General features: G+C 33.4%; 1 protein-coding gene across 12 annotated transcripts in view; it reads left to right on the plus strand.

The window, feature by feature from the left end:
* The window catches only part of ADGRL3 (adhesion G protein-coupled receptor L3), a 982,472-nt gene that overhangs the window by 420,028 nt on the left and 538,310 nt on the right, over positions 1-24,134 (plus strand). For all 12 annotated transcript variants that reach the window (XM_056802666.1, XM_056802677.1, XM_056802672.1 and 9 more), the window contains exon 4: positions 1,529-1,742. In XM_056802666.1, the coding sequence (XP_056658644.1) occupies positions 1,529-1,742 (214 nt within the window). The remainder of the gene's footprint in view (positions 1-1,528; positions 1,743-24,134) is intronic.

Consider the following 24,134-nt stretch of genomic DNA (forward strand, 5'->3'; position numbering starts at 1 on the left):
TTGTGTTGTTTAGATTATCATATGATATTACACTGTTGGTAACACCATCATTGAAATGCATGACTGTTGTGGAATAAAAAGATGATTGTGTTTTGAGCATGAATAATAGCCCTTTTGATTCATTCAAATTGGTATCTGTGCAGTTTTAAGTGTTCCTAAGGAAGTCCTAAAACATAATGAATGGATCTTCTCTGGCAAATTTATGAAAGAACATGGATGGGAATTACATAGAATGGACTGGGGATGGAATAGCAGTATTTTGAAATATTGGTAGGACTACTTAACTGATCTTTAATGATATCCCCTATTCAGCAAAGAAAGTATAAATATATTTTATGTATTATATGATATTATACAAAACTCTATTTTTTTTACTTTTTCTTTCTCCATTGCTCTCTGGTCTTAGCTTCATTTACAATAGTTAATCCAGCTGGTCTGGTGTGTACATTTACTTTTGTGAGTAGGTGGAGAAAAGGGTGTTACATAGGATAATAGCTTGAAAGGATGAGAAGTTTTTAACAGACTTTTCTAAAAATTAATGAAAGAGACTAGCATATTTGAAGACAAGAGGGGAAAAAACTTGTAGAAAAAGAGAGAATAAAGGTTAGATAAAGGCAATACTTGAGGTAGCACTCTTCAGAAATCTCCCTTCTCTAAAATGTTGCGATCATGGATATGCACAAGCATATTGGCATTGATAAGAAGACAACTCTCTCATTATTAAAGACTTTACAAAACTTAATGCATTATAAAAAATAATTGATGTCATTACCATGGGTATAAAAGAAGAGGATAGTTTGAGGGATGGTAACCAGAGATGAAGAGGAAAGGAGGGACTCACAGTGAATGGTCTCAGTTTTCCCAGTAAAATAAAAAAGCTGTCCTCAGCTGAAAGTGTTGGAATATTTAGAGCTATGGGAAGTTTGAGGAGAGAAGATTTAAATAGTTGCTGAGGAAAATGGGATAGGGAATTATAAATAGGTAAAAGGATTTACTTGCTTCAGTGAAGACCCTACTGAGATTATATGAAATAAATTTGCAGTGAAATCAGTCAGCATAGTTTGTGGCTTCTTCCAGGTTTTTCCAGAAACATTTTAAATAGTAATAGAGAAGGTAAAGAGTGGTAATAATTGAAAAACAAAGATGACAATAGTGTTCCTAATCATCAATTTAGGGTCATATATAAGTAGAAATGCATATATTGGAGGAATCCCAAGATATGAGGTAAGCTGTAGCAGTCAGATGATACTTGGCTTGAAAAAAGGCTAAAGCAGAAACGACAACCAGTACAATGATCAAACAAACAATAAACAGAACAAGCCCTTCAATTTAGTAAATAGAGTACATTATAACATAAATATCTTGGAACTCAATGAAAGTAGACACTACTTTCCCATAAGGTTGAGAGTTAACTTAAAACTTCTAAGGTATGATTTTTCCAGTGTTTTAAGGGGGGGGGGGGGGAATAAAGCTATGTTTCTTTCTTTTTTAAGATACTAAAGATAACTTCCCCACCTTCTTTCCCTAGCTTTCAGTCGTGCCCCAATTCCAATGGCTGTGGTCCGAAGGGAACTATCCTGTGAAAGCTACCCAATCGAACTTCGATGTCCAGGAACAGATGTTATCATGATTGAAAGTGCCAACTATGGTAGGACTGACGATAAAATCTGTGACTCTGATCCTGCTCAGATGGAGAATATCCGATGTTATCTACCAGATGCCTATAAGATTATGTCTCAAAGGTATGGTAATTAAGATTCTTTTCTTGAACAATTAAAAAAAAGAATGTGTACCTGAAATGTACTGACCATTATGAATAGCTAGTGATATATTATAAAAGACTGTTGAAAAAGAAAAGAATAAGTTTTGTTCCCACACACACACCAATGTTCAAAAACATAATTTGTAATTTTTTTGTGATGGGAAGTATATGAATGTCTAAATCCTTGTTTATTTAGATGAATTCTTCTGCACTCTAAAAAATGAAAAAATACAAATAAAAAGTACATTGTTTATGGCAATCAATATGCCTTCTATTAAGACTTACAATATGTAATCTTTGCATATTGCCATCCCTTTTTCACTTGTGTTAAATTGGTTAATTTGTACTTGCATGAATTTAAGTAATTTGAAATTACTTCCATGTGACCATGTTACAGATTTCTCATACTACATAGAATTAATTTCTTATAATTAGAATTATTATTTTATAGGGCATTCTGCTTATTATGATTTATTAATTGTCCTTAGCAAATCCAGTACTTTTTTCTAGAGTACTGATCCACTTATACCTAAGACATTCATCATTCTTTCTATATGTTGTAGTTTATGATTCCTGACATAGAAAGCAAATTCCCCTGATTTAAGTTTAGCCAATGTATGTAATGCAGTGAAATTTTATTTTATTTTAACTTTTATAACAACTAAATTTACAAATTTAACTTCTTTTGTATTCCTTAAAACAAAACATATAGAAAAGAATTCTAGAATCATATCCTTTCTTTCATTCTTTGGTCTTATTAATTCTAATTCTAATTCAGACTCCCTGATATGTACTCTGTTTTGTCTTTTATGATTCATAATTATTGAATATTTGATTAGTAGCTGAGAAATAAAATCAATTCAGCAGATAGTTTTAATTACTGTAAATCAATATCAGTAATAGAAATTACGATGCACCAGATTCTTGGTAATAAAAGTAAAATGGATTTTAGGTAGAAATTACTTTTTGGGGGTTAATTCAACCACTCAAACAGTCTTTTTAAAAAATATGACACTTGAAGAGCATTATTAATGATACTGAGTTAAGGGAAATTGTGGGTTTTTTGTGCAATACGTTAACAAATTCTGATGCATTTGTATTTTTCTTTCTTATTTTTGCCCCTTGTTTAACTTTGTTGAAACTGTGACAAGCTTCTGTGTCTCAAAATAATTGTAGTCATTCCATTGTGTCTAGATTCTGTAATGGTTGCTCAGCAGTGGTTGCCATAGCTAATGTGGAATGTGAATTCAGAATGATATTTATTATTTTCAGTGTTAGTAATTCAGCATAACTTCATTTTATTTCCTTCTGGCTTTCCTTTTTCCCCTTCATCTTATTTTTTTTCTCCTTCGTGTATATGTGTATATATGTATATGTATAAATTGCATGAATGGAAATGCACATGTGCTATCTGTATTGTAAGTGGGTTGTTAGGATGTTGACTTTTTAAAGTAGAAAACATATTACATTTTCTAATTCATTGGTAATATTTTTGACTAACAGTTGGAATTATTTTAATTTACTTTCTGATATATCGTAACTACTTCTAATGTAAACCCTTGTTCCAAGACCTATTAGAAAAGTAAAACTATAATGGACTCTTTGGAACCTTTGTAGGCAAGCCTGAATTGTAAAACCTTTTATGACTGATAGATATTCACTATCAAGGCAAAAACTGTTTTTCACTTCTTTTTATCCCCAGTGTTTAGCCTACCCTATAGTAATTGCTTAATAAATGCCTTTGATGCATCAGTTCTTCAAGTATACCATAGATATTCCAGTTAAATGCTGTTGTATATTTGAAGGCTATGATGAGTAGGTTGCTAATGAAACTGGTTGTTCATAAGAGAATGATAGGCACATTTGACCTTCTTGAAAAAGAAATGTTATTTAGGTTTTGTAAAGTTTGGAGAAGAACCACTTAATTTGAACATACTTTTTAATCTATCTAGGAAAGACATGCAATTGAGGAAACAGAGTAGAGCTTTAGGATTATTTAGTTCCAAGATGTGTTTAACTTTTGAAGCAATAAATGAACCTTATAATAGAAATCATCACTTTTCATTCTTTTAAATTTTAAAAATAGATAATTTTGAGAATTAACATTTTGATATAATGAAATCAGGATGATTATAAAATATCACAACAAAAATATTAACAAAATATTCATCTCCTTGTGAAGCATTAACAAATCATCACAGAATTTAATCCATTTGGAAAGAATTTTAAATATCATACAGTACTATTTCCTCATTTTTGTTTTTTTTTACATATAAGAAATCTTAGTACTGAAAAGGTGATGTCATTTGCTTCAGGTCACAGGAATAAGAAGTGTTAGAGTCACTTTTACCTTGAAATCCTGTGATCTTTCTGCTAGACTATGCCATTTCTCTGATTTATTGCTTTACTCTAAATTATTTTTGATTAGTAAAATAGTACCTACTATGTGCCAGGCATCACTCCAAGTGATTTTTGTTGAAAGTATTATACTAATTGTTCCTCACAATGACTCTGTGAGGTTTATGCTATTTTTATACTCATTTTACAGTTGAGACAACCAATGCAAACAAAGTTAGGTGATTTGCCCAGGAACACACCGAGACTAAATGTCTGAGGCCAGATTTGCAAATCTTACCTTTAAGTCTAGCACTTTATTCCCTGGGCCATCAACTACAAACAAAAAACATTCAGATAATCAAAACAGTGAAAAAAGTATAACTATTTTATGGTGTTTTAGCAAATACTTGAGTGGTAAGGCAGTATGCATAGTGGATTCTCAGCTTTGAACAAACCAACAAAAAAAAATCAAAAACCTAGGTTCATTCTCCTCACTAATATGTATGTGCTATACAAACCTAAGTAAATCACTTAGTCTCAATACTCTAGGTAATGTTTTAAGAATTAAGTTACAGAAAAGCCACTGACCTATAGTGGCCAAGAAAAATTCTTCACCTATGAATTTCCTTTTCTAATGAAATCACATTTTCCATCTCTATTTCTCTGAAAAATTATACATATGTAAATATATTACCTATAGGGGGACTCCTTTTTCCATATTAGAAACCCCATCTTTAAGATAACCTTTTAACACATGGAAACATAGCTCCTGATTCCCTCTAAAAGTGCATATTTTCCTTTGTTTAGCCAAAGGACACAATTAATCAAAAGCAAAACTAGTGACTAACAAAGCCATAAAAGTAGCATTAATACATTCCTCCTATAAACCCAGATCACTCTTGCCCATAAATGTGAAAATCATCAATAGGAAGAGCAAGTATTCATAGTCATAATATATACACAAAGACAAGGTCATATGTGGAGGCACAATTTATATCAATAGTGTAGCACCATCAATGTCTTCTTTGATGGAACATAACAGACCAAGTCCCACTGAATGAAACTTCTCCTCATTTAGTTTCAGACCAATGGCCTGCTACTGTCTTCATTCTTAAGAAGGTTGTTAGATGTGAAGTTTCTGATGGGGTTTACTCTTTGCTACTGGCTTCATAGCCTGTTTTGCTATAATTAATTGTGAAACAGCAGAACCCCTTTGCTTTGCTTTTATATTTTTAACCAATAAAAGAAATCTTCATGTCTTTTTATATGTAAATAATGTATATTATTTTAGATGAATTAGAAGGACTAACACACATTTGACTTGGTCTTTTTTTTCCTTGTGGCAATCCACGTTTATCTTCTTTTATATTTTTGTTGCCCCATTCACCAACTTCCGTATTTCTAATGATCTTTTACTTACTTTACTTTCTTCATACTAGAAGCGCCATTCTCTTGATTTCATCAACACCTAAAAGTTCTGCAACTCATTACTGAAATTTTTCTGGTCATGCTTCCTGTCCTTTCATATAATCAATTCTCCTATACCCCTTTTTCCACCATGATCCCACCCCCTTTACATTTTATATTACTATGTTCTAGACATTTTCTATTTTCCATTTCAATACTCCTGTACCAATTTTATTTAGGCCCCCCTAAAGATTTTGACATGTTCCTTCAACCATTTCCATCTTATTCCTTCCCCTACTCTTGAATAACTTGCCCTGTTGCTCTTTCATGGTTTCTCCTTTTCCAACTATCAGCTTCTTAAGTTCTGCATACATGCTGCTGAATACCACTGGAGAAAGTCTTATAAACATAGAAACTAAGTCCACTACAGATTTATATTATGTAGCAGCATGTGAGCCCAAAGTAATACATCCTATGTTTCTCTCATTGACTCCCTTTTGAATTCTTCAGATGCTGCTTTAAACCTTCTTTTCCAAGCTTAATCCACCTACACCACTCCTCTCACCTCAACAGAGGACTTTGGCTAATAATTCATTAGAAAAAAAAAAACAAAACAAAACCCCAGGCCATCAATCACTGGATCTCACTTTTTCTTAATTCCACACTTAAAATCATCTCAATATTACAGACCCATCTTCATTTTGTTTTCCTTTGTTCTAATCTCAAAAGATTCAGTGGCTATTTTTTCCAACATTAATCTTCTGTTCCATTAATGTTCTGTTACCTTCAATACATTTTACTTTGGTTTGTACTTGTTTGCACATACTCTGGGATGTCTTCAGACATCTCCCTTCTCTAAAGTGTTGGGATCATGCTTCTTTTGTTCCCATATTCTCCCATTGGGAGCTTGCCCCCTATATCTTCCTTTATTTCCACCCAATTTTCAACCTTTCTTTATCTCCCAACTACAGTTTTTTAAAACTTGTTGAGATTCTCTATACCCTTTTAAAATAAAACAAAACAAATTAAAACAAGCATTTAAAAAAATTCATTTCCACAGTCTATTGAAGCCATTATTCTATATTTCCAATGTCAAATTCTAGAGGAAAACAAAACAAAACTCTACTCATTATACTACTTTGTTATTTCCTAATCAGTCATTCCTCAACTATTTGAATTTTGTCTTCTCTCAGTACCATATTATTAAAACTACCTTCTTCAAGGTCATACCAAAAATGTCTGTACTGCTAAATTCATTGACCTTTTTTCAGTCTTTATCCTCCTTCTAGATATGGCCTCCTGCTGTATATTCTCTCCCATCTGGGTTTTGAGACTCGAACTAATCAATCTATCAATTAACAATAAAGATTTATTAAGCACCTACTATACTCTAGACATTATATTCTGAGTTGAGGATTGCATTTGTAAAGTGAAAGTCTCTCAACTGTACATTTCACACAAATAAAGTCAGATCTAAACAAATGGAAAAAAAATTGTATTAATTGTTCATGAGTAAGATGAGCCAATATACTAAAAATGACAATTCTACCTAAATTAATTTACTTATTTAATGCTATACCAATCAAACTACCAAAATTATTTCATAGAGCTAGAAAAAATAACAAAATTTATAGGGAAGAACAAAAGGCCTAGGATGTCAAGGAAATTAATGAATAAAAATATGAAGGAAAGTAGCTTAAGTGTACCAGACCTCAAACTATGTTATAAAACAACAACCATCAAAACAATCTAGTACTGACTAATAAATAGAGTGGTGGGCCAAAGGAATAATTTATGTAACTGTACAAAATGGTAAATGACCATAGTAACCTTGTATTTGACAAACCCAAAGATACAAGATTTTGCAAGAAGCACTCAAATTTGACAAGAATTACTAGGAAAACTGGAATACATTTTGGCAGAATTTAGATATAAATCAACACTGCACACCATTTATCAAGGCAAAGTCAAAATACATACATACATATCTTAGAAATATAGGGTGGTACCATAAACAAATTAAGAGAGAAAATCCCTCTCTTCTTTGAAGGAGTTTTCCTTCTAACAAAGGGATGCAACATAACATGTTTATGATTAGCAAATATAGAATATCTACAAAATAAATATAAAGCAGTTCCAAAATGAATCAATATGGAAAAATACTCTGAATCCAACCTATAAATGAAATTCAATGCCAAACAGAAGAGTTTGTATTTTTAATCTTCAGAAAGGAAGTGTTTGAAGATTCTTAAACAAAAAAGTGACATGGTCAACCCTATGCTCTAGGAATATCATTTGGCAGCTGAGTAATTGATGGATGGAAGAGACTGAATTAGTAAACAAGTAACAAAGACCTGTACAAACATTAATAGAGGACATATATAAAATCAATAAAGGTAAGAAGAAAAATACAAGAAATGCTGAGAAGGTAACATTATCAAGACTGAACAACTGATTGGATAAAGGTGTTATGAGTGAGTAAAAAGTTGAAGTTATATACTAGAAGACTAAAAGAATGGTGGCACTCTTAATAGAAATAAGCCTGTTACATAAAGAGGTAGGTTAAAGGAGAAAATTAATAAGTTCCCTTTTATATTCTGTACTGATTTAGATCATTTTAATCTTTATAATTCTTTTGATTCCTATGCAGAATCATTATCCACGACTTACTCCTTAGTTGGAGGTATATTCCAAGGTTCTTTGCTGGGCCTCTTCTTTATATTTTCTCCCTTAGTAGTTTTATAAGCTTCCATTAGTTCAACTATCATATCTGTGGAGATCATTCCATAAAGTAGTCCTAATTACTTCTTCATGCTCTAGCTTTACAATTTTACCTGCCTTCTGGTTTCTCCATTGGTATGTCCCATAGACATCTCAATTTTTTTTTTCCAAAACTGTTGCCACATGCTATACCACATTTAATTATTTAATCATTTATTAACCATTTGCCTTTTCTTCACATGTGGACCATAAACTCTAAGAGGGCAGGAGTTGTTTCTTGTTTTCTTTTTTCTGAAGAAATCCTACTACTGTAGTGATTAAGTAATTTTTAAAAATTTTTTAAGTACTTACTGTATGCCAAATACTTTGAACAAGCCCTAGGCATACAAAATTTTAAAAAAGGAGAATTTCCCTGTTCTCAAGGAGTTCACACTCAAATTGGAGGAAGAGAATATAAAACCAAGTTTATCAGCAGGACAGATAACAAGTTCCTGGGGTCATTGGCTTATATCTATAAATATATCTACACTATTTACATGACAATATCAAATGCTGATAGGATAAAAAGGCAATATGGTTCTAATGGGCCAATATTTATTTATCTCACCATAAGCAATAAAGTGCTTTGTAGGTAGCAAGTGCTTAAAAATGATATTTGAATTAATATTGTATATTATTATTTTGCTTTTTAAACATTATTAAATCTATCCTTTTTATAGTTTCTACCTTTGCCTCTTTACAGCAGGCAGTTTTTATGTAACACATAAAGATTCATTAAATTAAAATATTTATATGACTAATATATAGCTTATGAAAATTAATACCTCATATATTAGTTTCAGGCTAAGATATATTACTTAGAGAACTTCTAAGATGGCAGCTTAGAACACAGACGACTAAAAATTCAGGAGCTTTAATTTGTTAGCCAATGGCACTGTTTTTTAAAAGTAGGTCCTTCTTTCGACCATCATGAGGACTGCTAGAATTAATTTTATTAGTGGTTGGCAGTTCAAAAAAATAACTGACATTATTAATATAAACCTAGATAGCCTACTGGAATCCCAATTTATAGGGGTAGCAAATGAATAGCTCCTCTTTGTAAGTTATGATAGGCTGTGCATATTTTCTATAGATTCTAATCTATAGATTTCTATAGATTACAGCACCCCCCTGACAACATCTGGTGTAAGATAGACCATTCATTGAATCATATTTTAAATATAGCTTGTTTTACAAATGAGTAAATTGATACATCTTTCCCAAGGCCATTTTGTAAGTTATTATGGAAATTTACCAAAAGTTCCATAATGATTGTAGCTTAATTCACTTAAGTGTGTTATAAATGGAAAGAATTTTGGACTAGGAGTAGGACAATATGGATTCATCACTTTCTAGTTGCTAATCACTTCTTTCCAAACTCATTTTCTTTAGATAGGTTGTTATCCCTGCCTAGAATGCACTCTATTCTTACTTTTATCTTCTAAATTGCCTAGCTTCAATCAAGACTGATCTCATGCATCTTTAGTTACCTGGAAATCTTTTCTATTATTGCTGGTTGCTGTTGTTATGAGCCTCCACAAACTATATTCATATGTCGTATCTACCCCTTTCCCTTACAAAAATGCCTATTTTTGAGCGATTGCTTTTTCTTTTATTTTTGCACATTACTTTTGAAGTAAGCAAACAATATATTCTTTTTAACTTAGATCAGTCTTAATTTATTTTTATCTGTAAAATTATATGAATAATTATACTATAAAGCTTAAACTGGTATTTTGAGGAATGTGCTTTGTAAACTGTATAGTGTTAGAGTATTGTGGAAATAACTTTATATATGCTCTAAATAATTAACTCAAGCACCATCAATGTCTTATTTAATCTGCTTATTCCCCAAAGCCCAGTTACAGTAGCTGCTCCAAGAAGCCATTTAAGAAATACCTGAAATGAATACAAATTTGTAAAAAACAATAAATGGAGCTATTTCCATAGCAGTGTAAGTTTGGAAACCGTTGCTATTGATACAAGTATTAGGAAAAAGTAGTCAACTCTCTATGCCATCACCATCCTCAAGTTCAGGATTCACAGCAGCCACACTGTGACTTATCTCTTCTGAGAAACCTGCAACTTTTTCTTGTATATTGACTCTTCATTAACATTGGTTGGAATGAATTGACATCTAAACTATCTTCTCATTGATTATAAGGTTGAAGTAGCCTAGAAAAGACCAGACCCACAGCATTGCACCACTTCAGGACAAAGAAACAGTAGTTATAAATTAGACAAGAAATGGAGAAGCAATCATAGCCCTCAGGTATTCAAACAATACTGTTTCCCTTGGCTGTTCATATTTCAGGCCACACCATAATGTGGGCTCTACTTATGCATAGATCTTTATTATTATTACCTAATAATGGTTTCTGGATTTTTCCATGAGAGAACTTATTTTTTAATTTAATTTTATCCCACCCTATTATATATAAAAAATAGTTTCCAACACTTTAAAATACATACATACATATATATTTAAAACCCTTACCTTCAATCTTGGAATCAATACTGTGTATTGGTTCCAAGGCAGAAGAGTGATAAGGGCTAGGCAATGGTGGTTAAGTGACTTGCCCAGAGTCACATAGTTAGGAAGTGTGTGAGGCCAGATTTGAACCTAGGACTTCCTGTCTCTAGATCTCGCTCTCAAACCACTGAACTACCCAGATGCCCCCTTTAAGAATAAATTTAAGTCTCAAATTCTCCACTCCCTCACTGATATTGTAAGTAATCTCATATAATGCACATACATGTGCAATAATGTAAAACATTTTTCTACTTTAATTCTTTTGTGGGAGGAAACTTGAACCAAAAAATTTAAGAAAGTGACAAAAGTTTACTTGTTCTGGATTCATACTCCATCCTTTATTAGGGAACTTCTTATGAGTTAAAGTTTCATCTCTAGAAACCACTTGTTTAAGTCATCATATTCATTGTCATCAAATTTGTCATCTTCATGATATTTTAAAGAAATATTTCCAATTAATTACATTATTTTTAATAGCAAATGATCAACTATTTTAGCATTATAACTGTTCCAAACAGAAATTGTCATTCTCATATTGTCAAAATAGTCTCAAACTATTATGCCAATGTCATAAAATAATTATAATTTGTGATGAATATATATGTAAACCACATATATGTATATAGTCAAAATATATTTAATTATATAAATAAATTATAAAAACAATAAGAATAATATATTCAGTGTTCATATAAAAAGTAAAGTTTCTTATAAGTTAAAATAAAACATTAAAATGTTAAAAAAACAAAAGAAATAACTTTTATTTATATTTATTCTTACTCCAATGATATAATCAATATATGCTTACTCTTTATATATTACATATCAAGACATGACATCAAAACCCCTTAGTACCCTTTAACCCATTAAAATCAATTATTATTATTATAGCTGGAATTAGATTAAATTTAATCAATCAGAGGAATATAGGGAATGGATACACAGATGCACTTTATTGATGGAGAATTTTGGAAAGGTCTGAAGTACAGATTAAATGTGAAATGAGAGGCATGAACTCTTTCACCCAGTGTGCCACTGCATCCCCTCTGCCTCTGGGTGCAGCACCACCTCCTCTCTCTTAAGGGTTTAAACTTACCTCTTCAGAGTTCTTCATGGATGATGATGTCATTGTGCTTGCTGTTCATAAAGTCTCTGGAAGGTGCAAAGCTGGTTTTGCAGAAGACAATGCCTCTCAGGCCATCTTCCTTTCCATTGTTGGATGCCACAGACATTAAGGTGATGGTGGCTATGGGTCAGAAAGATAGCTATTTGGGGGTTGAGACCCAGAGCAAGAGAGGTACTCTGATCATGAAGCAACTCATTGAATCTTGAATTGTCACCAACTGGAATGACCTGGAGAAGATCTGACATCATACTTACTAAAGTGAACTCTGTGTGGTCCCCTAAAGAGCACCAAGTGCTTCTCACAGAAGCTCTTCTAAACCCCAAAGCCAATAGAGAACATATGACACAGGTCATCTTTGAGACCTTCAACACCCCAGTTATGTACATTGCATGCTGTCCCTGTATGCCTCTGGTCATACTGTTGGTATGGTGATAGACTCTAGCAATGGTGACCTTCCTTGTGCCTCTCTCTGAAAATTATGCCCTTCCCCATACCCCCCTCTGTCTAGATCTGGCTAGCCATAGTCTGATGGATGAACTCATCAAGGTCCTGATACAGTTTCAGCACCATAGCTGAGAGGGAACTGTGCATGACACCAGGGAGAACCTCTGTCATATAGCCCTTGTCTTAGAGCAAGAGATGGCCATTGCTATAGCCAGCTCTTTAGAAAAGAACTACAAGCTCCCCTGATGGTTAAGTTATCATCATTACCAATGAAAAGTTCTGGTGCCCAGAAGCTCTTTCATCCATCTTTCTTAGGAATTGAATCCTATGGAATCCATGGAACTGCCTTGAACTCAATCATGAAGTGATATTGACATCTGTAAGGATTTATATGTCAATAGTGTAATGTCTAGGCATTAATAACATTATACAAAATGAGATGACTGCCCTAAACCCCAGCACAATGAAAATCAAGATCATTGTTCTACCTAATGGCAAATCCTCTGTCTGAATCAGAGGCTTCATCCTGGCCTCCCTCTCCACCTTCCAACAGATGTGGATCAATAAGCAGGAGTATGACAAATTTGGGGCTTCCATTGTCCACCACAAAAGTTTCTGAGTGGACTATTGGTGTTTTATTTGGTTTTGGTTGTTTTTTTTGGTAAAAGGGTGTGTCATAATAATTACCCTCTCAAAAAAGAGATGAGATTGACATAGTTTTGTTTATTATTTATTTAGTTAGTTAGTTGTAGCTTTAATCAAGTTTTAAATATTAGAACAGTGAACATGATGTGCTGTATAAACTATGTTGGGAGGCAAATATCCCCCAAGTTCTACAGTATTTCTTTAGGAGTCTAATTGTACATTGTTAAAAAAAAAAGGTCATTCCCAATATTATATAATGAATGCATTGTTACAGATAGTTACTTGCCTGTAAACAGGAGCAGAAAAACATAAATCCATTTAGGGAGGGGAATGGGAGATAATAGCATTGTTTTAGATGTAAATTATGTAAAACTTTTAAAAAATTTGTATCTTCTGCTCTAATACTTGTTCTTTTTTAAAATGTTTAGTCATTAAGAATGGCTCTCTAAATTTTCTACCTGTCCGCAACAAAGATGTGAATGAAGACTTTCTAGTCACTCTGAGAATTTAAGATTAATGTTAGTTCTTGAGGAGGGAAAGAGCTTTACCTGTACACTGATTTAAGACCAGTTCAAATAAAAGTATACATGTTAAAGGAAAAAAAAAAGCATGATATGACTGCACTGTTAGCCCTTTGGGCAAGAAAAATGGATAGAGGACAGAAAATGTAAATTAGGGCTGCTGAAGATAAATTGGGCTCATTTTTTAATCCTTCATTGACAGACCAGCATCTGAAGCCATGCCTTTGGCTTTTCAGATTTCTCTCACCCGTTGCCTTTTCCAGTACCACTGAGATTCTGTATTTGATATAATCCCAACCATAATTGGGCCACAATAAAAACCAAGAACCATTTCCCCCCACTAAAATGAATGCTTCTTGCTTTTGTTATTCTCTTGTTCCAGTCTTGAAGACTTTATTATTTGTTATTGTAAGATGTCTAGTGTTACTGCTAAATGGGCAAGAATTTTCATCATAATCATATAAAATAGAGAAAAAAAGTTCTTCTGATGTCATCAATGATGGCATCTCAGAAGCATGTTTGCATCTGTTGAGTTATTTTAAGTTGGATCAGATGCCAGATTTAGTCTACATAATAAAACCTACTTTTCCCTTTTCTCAAGAGAGCTGATATAATGAGAATCTAGCACATGCTCACAGATTCTTAGATGGCATCTCCATGTTGAAAATGCTATGGAAGATCTGCACCTGTGCCAGATGCTAGTTACACTGCTATTTGTGGATCATTAAACAAGTACATGTGGTTTTTCTTAAATGAAGGGTATTTGGAATTTCTTTGGATTTTACATGTTTTTAATGATTGCATACTTAGAATTATTTCTGTAATTATAACATTATAATTTTACTTTTTGTTGGAGTGGTGGATAGTTTTGCTTTTATGTCAGTATTAGAGTGAATATATTGATCTGAGACATTTGAAGGGGAAAAGCTGAAGATGCATTTATAGAGAAATTTACATGCAATTTGGAAAGTTTTTATTTACAGGATAATTAGATATCTAGTTTTTCCTGTTTTTTCCCCTACTTGCCACCATTCTCTGCCAGTGTTAAAGCAGCAATTGCCTATTTAAAAACAAACAAACAGCAAAACAGAATTCAGTTCTGATAATTTGACCATCTCTTCTGATCTATTTGAACTATGTGACATAGGATTGTTGGGGTGTGTGTGTGTGTGTGTGTGTGTGTGAAGTTCCTTAATCTGGTATAGTATAGTAGTAGTCTCTTGGTAACTGAGGATGATGATTGTCTTTGTGCACTTTCATCTGTGATGTAGATGAGTGTTCACAAAGACACCTGTGCATGAAGATTTAAGTGGAAAAGTCGATGCACAGAGACAGTCCCACTCTCTCAGCGTTGGAAGCCTGGGTCCATTGGCACGAAAAGTCATTACACCTGGAGACTTCCTCAGCTGCATTGGATGGCCATGTTGTCTTTTGTGCTCCAACAAGCCCTAAGCACTCCACAGTGCTTTGCTGCATCGCCCTCTCAGCCATTGAACCTTCTTGTTGGTTTCTTCCTCCTGTTCCGCCAAAACAGTCTTCACATGCTGGGTGAGCAAAGCCCTGGTTCACCAGGGGTCAACGACCCAGTGGCTACTCTCACAAGGTTTAGCCGGCCTGTTGAAGCCGTTGTCCGGGGTGTGGCCGCTGCTGCATGCTAGCAGCTATTGGGAGCCACAAGTGAGAGCTGGATGTCAGGTGAGGGTCAGAGGCTGGAGAGCTGCCCTAGGAGGGCAGGACAAGCCCTCCATACCAGAGATATTACCCCTCCCTGAGCACCCCATACACCCCAATCTTAATCTTAATCTTAATCTTAATCTTAATCTGGACTTCACTGTAATGGGGTGATGACCTCAGATTATTGAAGGCAACACCATAGTTAGTGTGCAGAGTAAGTGCTGACTAATCTTTACAAACTAGGAAAGCTTCTAGTGTGCAATCTTCAGGATGGATTGTGTTTCTGTTTCCTGAGTATCCATCTAGATATCTCAGAAAATGAAGAAGAGAGGAAATAAAAGGGGAAAAGAATGTGTCTGCATGCATGTATATGCATTGTGTTGTGTGTGTATGTGTGTAAATTAACAGATGTAAAAAGTCAGTAGACTTGGTTTGGTACTAATTCTTACTCTGGTCTTGTGTGATTTGGGCCAAGTTATCTTTCTGGATCTTAGGTTCATTTTTAAGGCAATGAAAGATTTAGCCCAGATTATTCCTATAATCATTTCTGAAGCTAGTCTCATGCTTTCTCCTCACTTGACTAACTAAAGAATAGGTTAGATTTTATTGCAAGTCTTTTAACAGTAGTACAATTGCATTTTCAATTAGGAAATCACATAAGGAGATGGTGCAAACACAAAGAGTTTCTCACCTTTTTCTGAAAAATTGTCCCTCAGTTTATATAGTAGCACTGCAGGGAATTTTACAGTTTATGAAACATCTTGGAAATTTGTCTTTCATTCAGTACTGAGAAAACAAGAACCCTTTCAGTGATGGATGAAATAGAAAATGCCCATCACAGATTTGTAATTATCCATGATTTAGGAAATGTTCTGTGATACTTATTTGGCTCTACAGGAATACCACCACCAAACAAACACTCTGATTGATTCCTTTTGTTGATAGAGGCAAGATGTTGTTTTATATAGCTGTCTTTTGCATATAATAGGCATGGTGCAAAGATTAATTAAATTATTTCAACTTCAGTGCTCATTCTTTTAAGTAGCACATCTTAATATAAAGAATAATCCATATACATTTCTTTTTAAAATTTTTTTTATTTAATTAGTCAATTTAGAATATATGTCCTCAGTTACAAGAATCATGTTCTTTCCCTCCCCTCCCCCCACCCCTTACCATAGCCTATGAGCAATTACACTGGGTTTTACATGTGTCCTTGATCAAAACCTATTTCCATGTTGTTGATATTTGCAGTAGGGTGATCATTTAGAATCTGCATCCCCAATCATATCCCCATTGGCCATTGTGATCAAGTAGTTGTTTTCTTTCTGTGTTTCTACACCCATAGTTTTTCCTCTAAATATGGATAGTATTCTTTCTCATAAATCCCTCCGAATTGTTCTGGATCATTGCATTGCTACATTCGATTGAACCACAGTGTATCAGTCTCTGTATATAATGTTCTGCTTCTGCTCCTTTCACTCTGCATCAATTCCTGACGTTCGTTCCAGTTCACATGGAATTCCTCCAGTTCATTATTCCTTTCAGCACAATAGTATTTCATCACCATCCAATGCCATAATTTGTTCAGCCATTCCCCAGTCGAAGGACATCCCCTCATTTTCCAATTTTTTTGCTACCACAAAGAGCACAACTATGAATATTCTTGTACATGTCTTTTTCCTTATCATTTCGTTGGGGGTATAATCACAGCAGTGCTATGGTTGGATCAAAGGGCAAAGTCTTTTAGGGCCCTTTGGGCATAGTTCCAAATTGCCCTCAAGAATGGTTGGATCAATTCACAACTCCACCAGTAATGCATTAATGTCCCAATTTTGCCACATACCCTCCAATATTCATTACTTTCCTTTGCAGTCATGTGTAACCAATCTCCCAGGTGTAAGGGGGTACCTCAGAGTTGTTTTGATTTTCAGTTCTCTAGAGATTTAGAAAACTTTTTCATGTACTTATTAATAGTTTTGATTTTGTTTTCTGAAAATTGCCTATTCATGTCCCTTGCCCATTTATCAATTGGGGAATGGCTTGATTTTTTGTATAATTTATTTAGTTCTTTATAAGTTTGAGTAATTAGACCTCTGTCAGAGGTTTTTTGTTATGAATATTTTTCCTAATTTGTTGCTTCCCTTCTAATTTTGGTATCATTGGTTTTGTTTGTACAAAAACTTTTTAATTTAATGTAATTAAAATTATTTATTTACGTTTTGTAATTTTTTCAACTCTTGTTTGGTTTTAAAATCTTTCCAGTCCCCAAAATCTGACAAATATATTATTCCATGTTCACCTAATTTACTTATAGTTTCCTTCTTTATATTCAAGTCATTCACCCATTGAGAGTTTATCTTGGTGTAGGATGTGAGATGTTGATGAAACCCAATCTCTCCCTTACTGTCCTCCAATTTCCCAGCAGATTTTGTCAAATAGTCGATTTTGGTCCCAAAAGTTAGGATCTGTGGGCTTATCTTAGACTGTCTTGCTGAGGTCACTTACTCCAAGTCTATTACACTGATCCTCCTTTCTGTCTCTTAGCCAATACCATATTGTTTTGATGACCACTGCTTTATAGTGTAGTTTGAGATCTTGTACTGGTAGGCCACCTTCCTTCACATGTTTTTTCATGATTTCCACTGATATACTTGAATGTTTGTTCTAAATGAACTGTGTTATGTTTCTTGTTGTTGCTTTGTTTTTTTTTATCATTCACTAAAAAAGTTTTTTGGTAGATCAATGGGAATGACACTAAATAAGTAAATAAGTTTGGGTAGAATTGTCATTTTTATTATGTTAGCTCATCCTATCCATAAGCAATTAATGTATTTCCAATTATTTAGGTTCTAGTTTTAGTTTTGTGGAAAATTTTTTGTAGTTGAGTTCATATAGTTCCTGTGTTTGTCTCGGCAGATAGATTCCTAAGTATTTTATATTGTCCAGGGTGATTTTAAATTGAATTTCTCTTTCTAATTCTTGCTGCTGAGATGTGTTGGAAATATATAGAAATGCTGCTGACTTAGGTGGGTTTATATTGTATTCTGGGACTTTGCTAAAGTTGTTGATTATTTCTACTAGCTTTTTAGTTGATTCTCTAGGATTCATTGAGTAGAACATCATATCATCTGCAAAGAGTGATAGCTTGGTCTCCTCATTGCCAATTTTAATAACATCAATTTCTTTTTCTTCTCTAATTGCTACTGCTAGGTTCTAGTACAATGTTAAATAATAGAGGTGATAATGGGCATCCTTGTTTCACTCCTGATCTTATTGGGAAGGCTTCTAGTTTATCCCCATTACAGATGATGTTTGCTGATGGTTTTAGGTATATACTATTCATTATTTTGAGGAAAAGCCTTTCTATTCCTATACTTTCTAGTGTGTTCAGTAGGAAAGAGTTTTGCTTTTTGTCAAAGGCTTTTTCTGCATTTATAGAGATAATCATGTGATTTTTGTTGGTTTGCTTGTTGATATGGTCAATTATATGGATGGTTTTCCTAATACTGAACTATCCTTGCATTCCTGGAATAAATCCCACCTGATCGTAATGAATAACCCTCGTGATCACTTGCTAGAGTCTTTTTCCTAGTGTTCTATTTAATATTTTGGCATCTATGTTCATTAAGGAGATTGGTCTATAGTTTTCTTTCTCTGTTTTTGACCTGCCTCACTTTGGAATCAGTACCATATTTGTGGCATTAAAGGAATTTGGTAGAACTCCTTCTTTGATTATTCTGTGAAATAGTTTGTATAATATTGGGATTAGTTCTCTGAATATTTGATAGAATTCATTTGTGAATCCATCTTATCCTAGGGTTTTTTCCTTAGGGAGTTCTTTGTTGGCTTTTTCAATTTCTTTTTCTGATATGGGGTTATTTAGGAATCCTTTTTCTTCTTCTGTTAATCTAGACAATTTATATTTTTGTAGATATTCATCCATATCACCTAGATTGCCATATTTATTGCCATATAATTGGGCATAATAGTTTTTAATGATTACCTTGATTTCTTCTTCATTAGAGGTGAGGTCTCCCTTTTCATCTTTGATACTTTTAATTTGGTTGTCTTCTTTCTTTTTTTAAAATTAGATTGACCAGTACTTTATCTATTTTATTTGTTTTTTTAAGTACCATCTCCTAGGCTTCTTTATTAATTCAGTAGTTCTTTGACTTTCGATTTTATTCATTTCTCATTTATTTTTTAGGATCTCTAATTTATTTTTTATCTGAGGATTTTTAATTTGTTCACTTTTTAATTTTTTTTTAATTTGCATGACCAATTCATTGACCTCTGCCCTCCCTAATTTGTTAATATATGGACTCAAGGATTTAAATTTCCCCCTGAGGACAGCTTTGGCTACATCATTATTTTCTTCAAGGAAATGTGTCTATAATTTGTTCTTTAACCAATTTTGTAGAATTATATTATTTAATTTCCAATTATTTTTTTATTTCCCTCTCCATGTACCCTTACTAAATATTATTTTTATTGCATTATGATTTCTGAAAAGGTTGCATTTATTATTTCTGCTCTTTTACACTTGTTTGCAATGTTTTTATGTCCTAGTATATGGCCAGTCTTTGTGAATATACCATATGCTGCTGAAAAAAAAGGTGTAATCCTTTTTGTCCCTATTTATTTTTCTCCACATATCTACTAATTCTAATTTTTCTAAGATTTAGTTCATATCTCTTACCTCTTTCTTATTTGTTTTTGGTTTGACTTATCTAGATCTGATAGAAGAAGGTTCTGGTCTCCCACTAGTGTAGTTTTACTATCTATTGCATTCTTGAACTCCACTAGTTTCTCCTTTAGAAATCTGGATGCTATACAATTTGGTGCATACATGTTGAGGACTGATATTTCCTCATTGTCTATACTGCCTTTCATCACGATGTAATTACCTTCCCTATCTCTTTTAACTAGACCTATTTTTACTTTGGCTTTGTCAGATATCATGATTATGACTCCTGCCTTCTTTTTCTCAGTTTATGTCCAATAGATTTTGCCCCATTCCCTTAACTTTACCCTGTGTGTGTCTACCTTCCTCATGTGTGTTTCTTGTAGACAGCATATGGTAGAATTTTGGTTTCTAATTCACTCTGCTATTTGCTTGCGTTTTATGGGTGAGTTCATTCCATTCACATTCAGAGTTATGATTAACAACTCTGCATTTCCCAACATTTTGATTACCACCCCTAGTCCTGCCCTTTCTTCTTTCATTATTTCCTTCTACATCAGTGACTCATTTTTAATCAGTTCCCCTATTTCTCACCCTTATTTTGATTCCCTTACCCCCACCCTGTCTTATTCTCCTCTTATTTTTCTTCACTTTTTGTTTGTTATCCTTCTACTTCTCTATAGGGCACAAATCAATTCTCTGCCTCAATGGATCTGATTGTTCTTCCCTCTTGGTGTCAATGTCAATGCACATAAACATTAAGTATTTCCTGTCTCCAAGCTCTTTATCCTTCCAGTGTATTGGTGTTCTTCCAAACTCCCATCATGCACTTCTTTATGACATATAAAGTTACCCCAATTTGTTGCTTTTCCCTTAGTATTTCTCTTAGTATTAATCTCTAGTTTTATATCATAAATATATATGTATTATGTTTATTTTTACCTCTAGTTATATATATATATATATATATATATATATATATATATATATAGGCATTTCATCCTATGCAGTCTGTCACTGTTCTCGCTAAATATAATTCTTTTAACTACTCAGGTGATAACAATTTTTATAAGGATCCAAGTCATTTCAACTCATTAGGTCCATTAAAAATAGCTGTTGTTTTTTTCCCCTTTCTTAATTACCCTTTGGTGATTCTCTTGAGATCAGTATTTGGGTATATAATTTTGTATTCAAGTTCAGTCTTTTCTTTATGAATTTTGGAAGTATTCTATTTTATTAAATGACCGTACTTTCCCCTACAAGAATATAGTAAGTTTTTCTAGGTAGTTGATTCTTGGTTGTAGACCTAGTTACCTTGCTTTATGGAATATCCTATTCTGTGTATTTCATTCCTTCAGTGTAGATTCAATCAGATCCTGTGTTATCCTAACTGTGGTTCCATGGTATCTGAATGACTTTTTCTTAGCAGTTTGTAATATTTTTTCCTTGGTCTGATTGTTCTTGAATTTGGCTATAACGTTCCTGAGTGTTGTCAGTATAGGAAGTGATCTGTGGATTCTTTCAATCTCTACTTTTCCCTCTTGCTCTAGAATGTCATGGAAGTTTTCTTAGATAATTTCCTGTAGAATGATGTCAAGGCTTTTTCTTTTGTCATGATCTTCTGGTAGAACAATGATTCTTAACCTGTCTCTCCAGGACCTGTTTTCTATGTCTTCCATTTTGTGCATAAGGTGTTTGATATTTTCCTCAATTTTTTCATTCTTTTGATTTTGTTTCATAGCTTCCTGCTAACTTGTAAAGTCATTTGCTTCTAGTTGTTGGGTTCTAGTTTTTAAGAACTAAATGTCATCCCTGGATTTTTATTCATTCTTCTCCTTCTGATCTGGTTTTCTTTGTAGGTCATCTTTCATTCATAAATCCCTGAGGCTAAAATATTGAGAAGGGGGGTGGGACAAGATGGAGTGTCTTTTCTTGGAAAAGACTGCCTTCTCTGCATTTCTCCTCCAGGGGCCTCCCTTCTGCCTGTGGTCCATGCTCTGAGACTGGCACAGCTAGTGCCAGCAAGGTACTCCCTCCAGACTAGAGTCCTTGCCCACCCAGAGATTACAGACACCACTGGAGGCTCAGTACTGTAGGTGAGGGAGGGGTCCTGGGACCTTCCCCTTCCTTCTAGAGGTCAGTCTTTTTTGGGGTATAACTTTTTAAGTTGAATCCAGCAGGAGGGTTCCCTTGCTCTATCCTGTTGTTAGATTTGGTTTTCAGTCCCCTCGAATCATTATGCTTTTCACTGGGGAAGAAGAGTTTGGGGAGGTCTGAACTTTTGCTTCCTCTAAGTTGCCATCTTGACTCCGCCTCTCCCATGTACATTTCAAAGACAACTCTTAGTCTGTTTGTTTTTTTAAATTAAGAGCAAATTGAGACACATCTCCAGAGTTGGAAGGGCAAGAATATTGAAGTCAGAACCTAAAATTAAAGCTATTCATATGCCTTTCTTTCACCTATCAAACAAAACCTTTTTCTCTCCCTTTTCTGTCAGAGAAAATATTGTACATGAGAGTCTACAAAGACCACTCTCTAACAGTCTTTGTTAAGATACTCCATCATTTTAATTGCTATAAAAATATGCATCATAGTCATCAGAGTAGGTAATTCTGATTTAGAAAATTTACTAGCTGATACAGATTATCCAAAGTTGCATTCAACAGAGTTGAAAGCTGATGGGAATTTTTTTCAGTCAAACTTTCAAGACCCTTCTGAAAATAAACCTCTTGACAGATGTTATTTTGCCTTCTTCCCAGTTTTTGCAGAGTAATAGATACTTATGTTTCTTCTTTGTGTGTTCATGTGTAGTTGTGTCTGTATTTTTATGTGGCCTAATACCCATCTTGTTTCAGAATCCCTTGGACCTTTATCTACCAATACATTTTCTTTGAAGTCAGTAAGATATTGTATTTTAATTGCCTCATGAGTTAAAGGAGAGTCAGACACATTGTGTATAATTATAATAACAAAAATACTGAAGCCATTTTCTTACCAATGTTTTCATATTTTTAAATTTAATCTTTATAGTAGTCTTTTTTGAAATATCAAATTATTAAAATTTATTTAATATACATAATGTCAAGATTTAACCGTGGAATGGGCTAACATGGTGTGACAAGATATCTTCATACTCTTATTCCTTCTGTGGAAAAAAAATTCCCTTCATTGTCAATATTTTACATATAAAACTCATTGTGGAGATAAAAAGACAATGAGAAAAATCATGCAAAAAAGAAATTTTCTTACTCTTCTATTCCTAAATCTCTGTTTTAATTCATCAAGGGGGGGAAATGCTAAGCCACAAAATTTTAAGATTTGTTTTGCTTTCACATGGAATGACAGTGGTATTTGGATTGAAATTTACCAATTTGCATATTACTGGTATTGATTATAACTCAAGTTTATGAATAGGCATTCTTTTTTAATATTTTCCTGGAATATCAGTCTTATTTGGTATACTAGTAAGTGTTTAACAATCAGCTCAGAGTTGGAAACAGGTGTGATATGTGCATTTTCCACTTTTAAGATTAATATGCCTTATTAACATTTTGGCTACAAATTTTCTTAAATCTAGACAATCAATGAAACAATAAATCAGGACCTGATTTGTAGCAGTTTCTGAGGTGTAAATGTTCCCACTGAAAATTTAATAGTCATCTGAGCTGGTAAAAGCCAGCTTTAGCACTTTACTGATCTACTTTCATGTAAAAATGATAGATATATTTAGGAATTTTATAATGTAAAATAATGTTTTACTCCTTGAGATTCATAGTCTATAATTAATATTAAAGGCTTCTTCCCTGATCCTGATCTCTTTTCTCAAAAAGTTCACTGACAATCTTCTGAAAACACTTTTTCCGTTACTATTTTGTTCTCATTGGAAAACTTATGATTTGTTTCAAAAATTTTCAAGGGGACACAAATTGTTCAGGATCATGATCTCAATTCTGAACATTATGTCATCAACTATAAAATGAATAGACTAAAAGCAATATTGGATCAAAATGCTTTTATCTATGTTTAATTATTAATTAGATCACATTTATTCTTAACATTTTTCTTAGGCTATGTGCCCACTAAGAGAGTGATGGAAGTGCATTTGATTTTAGCTTTATACGTTTATTTGTGTTTTTAAAGGTATATTAGGGGAAAGAGTGTCAACAAGAATCATAGAATCATAGATTTAGAGGTAAAAATGCTGTTAAAGGTCATATAAATCCACTTCCATCACTTGA

Source organism: Monodelphis domestica, chromosome 6, assembly GCF_027887165.1.
Source record: "Monodelphis domestica isolate mMonDom1 chromosome 6, mMonDom1.pri, whole genome shotgun sequence".
NCBI lineage: Eukaryota > Metazoa > Chordata > Mammalia > Didelphimorphia > Didelphidae > Monodelphis > Monodelphis domestica.